This window comes from Erinaceus europaeus, chromosome 23, assembly GCF_950295315.1.
Source record: "Erinaceus europaeus chromosome 23, mEriEur2.1, whole genome shotgun sequence".
In the NCBI taxonomy this organism is placed as follows: Eukaryota; Metazoa; Chordata; class Mammalia; order Eulipotyphla; family Erinaceidae; genus Erinaceus; species Erinaceus europaeus.
Window position 1 is genome coordinate 2,815,113 of NC_080184.1, and position 4,985 is coordinate 2,820,097.

Below are 4,985 nucleotides of genomic sequence, written 5' to 3' on the forward strand. Positions count from 1 at the left end.
TTCAGGCCAGATTTTTTTTTAAGGGAGAAATCAGGAGGGGGAGAGAAAGACAAGACACCTGCAGACCTGCTTCACCGCCTGTGAAGCGACTCCCCTGCAGGTGGGGAGCCGGGGGCTCGAACCAGGATCCCTATGCCGGTGTCTGCGCTTTGCGTGGCCGCTTAACCCACTGCTCTACAGCCTGACTCCCCAAAAAGTTAATTTTTAAGTGTAAATACGTAACAGGGCCCTGTTCAGATAGATAGGAAGGAGAGGGGGAGAGAGCTGCTTAGCTCTGGCTGATGGTGGTGCTAGAGCTTGAACCTACAACCCAGAGGCACACACAGAATAGCAAGTACTTTATTTTATTTTAAAGGCAGAGGTCATAGCACCAAAGCTTCCTGCAGTGTGGTGGGGGCCGTGCTTGAACCTGGGTCATATGCTCCAGGTGGGCAGAGGAGTCCCCCCTCTGAATTTTGACTGGAGTGTCTATGAGCCATCCAGCCATGGCGGGTCCTGGGGCTAGATCTTTGGTTCCGGGAGAGACCAGGTGCCCTGTCTGTCCTCTTTCCCCCGGGGACCTGCAGGCGTCCGTGGGTGGCCTCTTGCTGTGCCTGGGGTAGTCAGTTCAGGTCAGAGCGGCGAGGTCTTCCGCTCCAAGAACACCAGGCAGTCCTTCAGGTCCACCCGAGGCTTGCGGGACCGGAGGTACAGCAGTGCCAGGGACGTGGTCGCCAGTCCCACGAGAAGGACCCCTGTGGGGGGGGTACATAGACAGACCAACAGAAGTGGTTTGTTAGGGCGCTTCACACACCAGGATAGGCAGGGCAACGTCCCTCCTTCCCTTGTTCCCTGTGCTCAGGACTTGAGGGGCTTCTGGGGGTGCAGGGTGGCCGTCCCCTCTAATCCGCTCACCGCCAGCAGCTATGCCCCAGACGGCTCTGTGGCTCCCAGGCTGGAGGAAGCCCTGGTCCCCCCCAGCGGAGGTGGCTGTGAAGTTCCCCAAAGAGGTGACGTTCGCCAGGATGGCAGCCACTGTCGCCATAGACGGGGCATCCCCTTCCCGGAGAGGTTCAGTTCCTGCAAGAAGGCCAGTTATGGGGTTGGCTGGGTCGCTCGGCCAGGAGAGTGAGCCAGGTTTGAATCTCAGTGCTGGGGTCTCTCCTTTTTTATTTTTATTTTTTTAAAATGTTCCTTTTTGTTGCCCTTGTTTTATTGTTGTAGTCATTATTGTTGTTGATGTCGTTGTTGTTGGATAGGACAGAAATGGAGAGAGGAGGTGAAGACGGGGAGAGAAAGCACAGTGGGTTAAGCGCAGGTTGGCACAAAGCGCAAGGACTGGCGTAAAGATCCCGGTTCAAGCCCCTGGCTCCCCACCTGCAGGGGAGTCGCTTACCAGGCAGTGAAGCAGGTCTGCAGGTGTCTTGTCTTTCTCTCCCCCTGTCTTCCCCTCCTCTCTCCATTTCTGTGTTCTATCCAGCAACAACGACATCAATAACAACAATAATAACTACAATAAAACGGGCCCAGGTGTTGGCACACCTGGTCGATCGCCCGTGTTGGACGATCAAGCCCCCGGCCCCTGCAGGGGGAAAGCTTTGCGAGTGGTAAAGCAGGGCTGCAGGTGTCTTTCTGTCTCTCTCTCTGTCTCTCCCGCTCGATTTCTGTCTATCCAATAAATAAATAATGATAATTAAAAAAATAACTACAATAAAACAAGGGTAACAAAAATAAATACTTTTAAAAATCTTTACCAAAAAGAAAGGAAAAAAAAATCCAGGTATTGGGTTGCTAGGGGGGAGGATGCCAATGTGCCCCAGGTGACCCCCAAGGGCTGAAAGGGCAGGTGGGCAGGTGCATATGCCCAGCAGGTGTGTCTTGTCTCCCGCCCCCATCACCCCGGGCCCAGCGGTCGCACCGCAGTCGAGCTCGTCGTCGCCGTCGGTGCAGTCGCGGTGGCCGTCGCAGAGCCAGGTGAGCGGGATGCAGGTCCCGTCCCGCGGGCAGCGCAGCTCCCCGGCCGGGCAGGGCTGGCGGCTGCAGTTGTAGAGGCCTCGGTGGAGGTGGCCCGCGGCCTGGCAGTCGCGCAGGTCCGCGCAGGGGCAGGGGCTGGCGGCGGGGGCGGGCTGCACGGCTGGGGCACAGGGGAGGGGAAGGGGGTCAGGTCCCCAGTGCCCACCTGGAGGCTCCCCCATGCAGCCCCCAGGCCTTTGCAGGCCTGAAAAGGCTCCCTCGCCCCAGTCTTTTGCATGGTGGGGAGGTCTTCAAGTCTCTAGTTCCCGCCTTGGGGGAAGCCCCCCAACTTCCAGCCATCTGCAAGTCTGGAAAGATCCTTTGGCTGGGAGTCCACAGGTCCGCAGCGCCCGCCTTGGGGAGGAACCCCCCAGACAGACCCAGCAAGGCACCCCCACCCCACCCCCACCCCCGCTTCTCCGGCAAGTCTTCAGCCTGTCCCATGCACCTCTCTTCCCAATGTCCCTCCCACCTTCGCCCAAATCCGAACCTGAGCACCCCACCCCTCCACGACCCCGCCCTGCCCAGGAGGCCCCGCCCCTGCAAAGCACTCAGCCAATGAGACCCAGGAGCCCAGACAGTAAGACTCCGCCCCCAATCAAGCCCCACCCCCTTGGGAAGTTCGGAGTCAGAGGTCCCGCCCCTCTAGGAGCCCTCAACCTATCAGACCCACCCATCATAAGCCCCACCACCAATAGCTTCATAGCCTTGAGGCACCGCCCCTCAGATTCATAACTGAGGCCACACACTGGTAAGCACCGCCCCTTCAGGAGCCCATAGCCTATATGGCCCTGCCCCCGGCAAACACCGCCCCTTCACAGATTGATAACCTGAGGCCCCGCCCCTCCATAAATTGGTCATATGAGGCCCCGCCCTTTCAGGAATCCACAGCCTGAGGACGCGTCCTCAGTATGCCCCGCCCCTCCACAAATTGATAACCTGAGGCTCCGCCCCTTCGGGAATCCATAGCCTATGAGGCTGTGTCTCCAGCAAGCCCCTCCCCTCCAGGTACCCTCAACCTATCAGATCAGCCCCAGCAAGCCCCGCCCCTCCAGGTGCCCTCAGCCTCTGAGGTCCCACTCCTGACAAGCCCTGCCTACCCAGAATTGATAGTTGATTAGACACCGCCCCTCCAGGGGGCCTCAGCCAATCAGGTCCCGCCCTGGGCAAGCCCCACCCCGGTGCCCCAGCAGGGCGTGGCCACTCACTGCAGGCCTCCTCATCGCTGCCATCCGGGCAGTCGGGGTCCGAGTCGCAGCGCCAGTCCAGGTGCACGCAGACCCCGCTGGGCCGGCACTGGAAGCTGCTGGGCGGGCAGGTGGCTGCAGAGAAGCACAGGGGAGGCGTTCGGGGCCACGTGATGGGGTCCCCCAGTTCGCAGGTCCTGACAGGTTCCCCAGGCCTGACAGCCAGGTGGAGAGGGTGTGGGGGGTTATGCCCCAGACTCACTGAGCCCTGACTTTTTACATTTTTTTTTTTACTTAAGAAAGGAGACATTAACAAAACCGTAGGATAAGAGGGGTACAGCTCCACACAATCCCCACAACCTGATCTCCATATCCCATCCCCTCCCCTGGTAACTTTCCCATTCTCAGGGTCTTACGTGCTTTTTAATATTGATTTTATTTTAGAGAGACAGAAATTGAGAGGTACGGCATAGATTTGATGATAGACATGACAGACAGATGGAGAGACAAGTACGACAGCTATAGGTGATATAGAGATAGATCAAGATGATAGGTGACTGATCGATAATAGATGAAAGGTCAAGATATATAATCACAGATATGACAAATAGATTGATAGAGCGATAGAATGATTTGTAGGTGCTAGACTGATAGATAGAGAGATATGTGATAGAAACACCTGGGGAACAGGTGATGGCACACCTGGCTGAGGGCACATGTTACGGTGCTAACGGACCCGAGTTCGAGCCCCCTTCCCCTTCTTCTCCACCTGCAAGGGGGAAGCTTCACGAGCGGTGAAGAAGTTCTCGCTACCCTCTCGATTTCTGGCTGTCTCTATCCAGTCAATAAAGATGAAGGAAGGAAGGAAGGAAGGAAGGAAGGCCTGCAGCTCGGCTCCACTATTTGTAAAGCTTCTTTCCTCCCCCCCCAGCTTGAACTTGGGTCCGTGTGGACTAAAACCTGAGAGGTTTCCCAGCTATGCCACCACCTGCCCAGCCCTTTTAATTAATTTATTTATTTATTGGCTAGAGACAGAGAGGGACAGAGACCCCTGCAGCCCCGCTTCCCCACTCATGAAGCGTCCCCCCGCAGGTGGGGATGGGGGCTTGAACCCCAAGTCACTGCACTCAACAAGGGGCGCCACCACCTGACGACCTTAAGATTTATTTTATGGGGAGTCGGGCGGTGGCACAGCGGGTTAAGCGCACGTGGCGCAAAGCACAAGGACCGGCGTGAGGATCCCGGTTCGAGCCCCCGGCTCCCCACCTGCAGGAGAGTCGCTTCCCAGGCGGTGAAGCAGGTCTGCAGGTGTCTGTCTTTCTCTCCCCCTCTCTGTCTTCCCCTCCTCTCTCCATTTCTCTCTGTCCTATCCAACAACGATGACATCAAGAACAATAATAACTACAACAATAAAACAACAAGGGCAGCAAAAAGGAATAAGTAAATATTTTAAAAAAGAAAGAAAGAAGACGACGAAGAAAATGTCCGGGGCTGGGTGATGGCGCACACGTTACAGGGCACAAGGACCGGGGTTCTAGCCCCTGGTCCCCACCTGCAAGGGGGAAGCTTTGTGAGTGGTGAAGCAGGGCTGCAGGGGTCTCTGTCTCTCTCCCTCTCTGTCATCTCCTCCCCTCTTGATGTATGGCTGTCTCTATCCAATAAATAAATAAAGATAATAAAAGAGGAGGAGGGAGTCGGCGGTAGCGCAGCGGGCTAAGTGCAGGTGGCGCAAAGCACAAGGACCGGCATAAGGTTCCCGGTTTGAGCCCCGGCTCCCCACCTGCAGGGAAGTCGCTTCACAGGCGG

General features: G+C 56.8%; 1 protein-coding gene across 1 annotated transcript in view; it reads right to left on the reverse strand.

Moving 5' to 3' along the window:
- Window positions 1-323: 323 nt before the first annotated feature.
- CD320 (CD320 molecule) overlaps window positions 324-4,985 on the reverse strand; it is a 6,374-nt gene continuing 1,712 nt past the window's right edge. The window contains exons 3-6 of the mRNA XM_060182243.1: window positions 3,201-3,314; window positions 1,898-2,113; window positions 895-1,059; window positions 324-734 (exon numbers count right to left, since the gene is read on the reverse strand). Coding sequence (XP_060038226.1) covers window positions 613-734; window positions 895-1,059; window positions 1,898-2,113; window positions 3,201-3,314 — 617 coding nt within the window. The 3' untranslated portion in view covers window positions 324-612. The remainder of the gene's footprint in view (window positions 735-894; window positions 1,060-1,897; window positions 2,114-3,200; window positions 3,315-4,985) is intronic.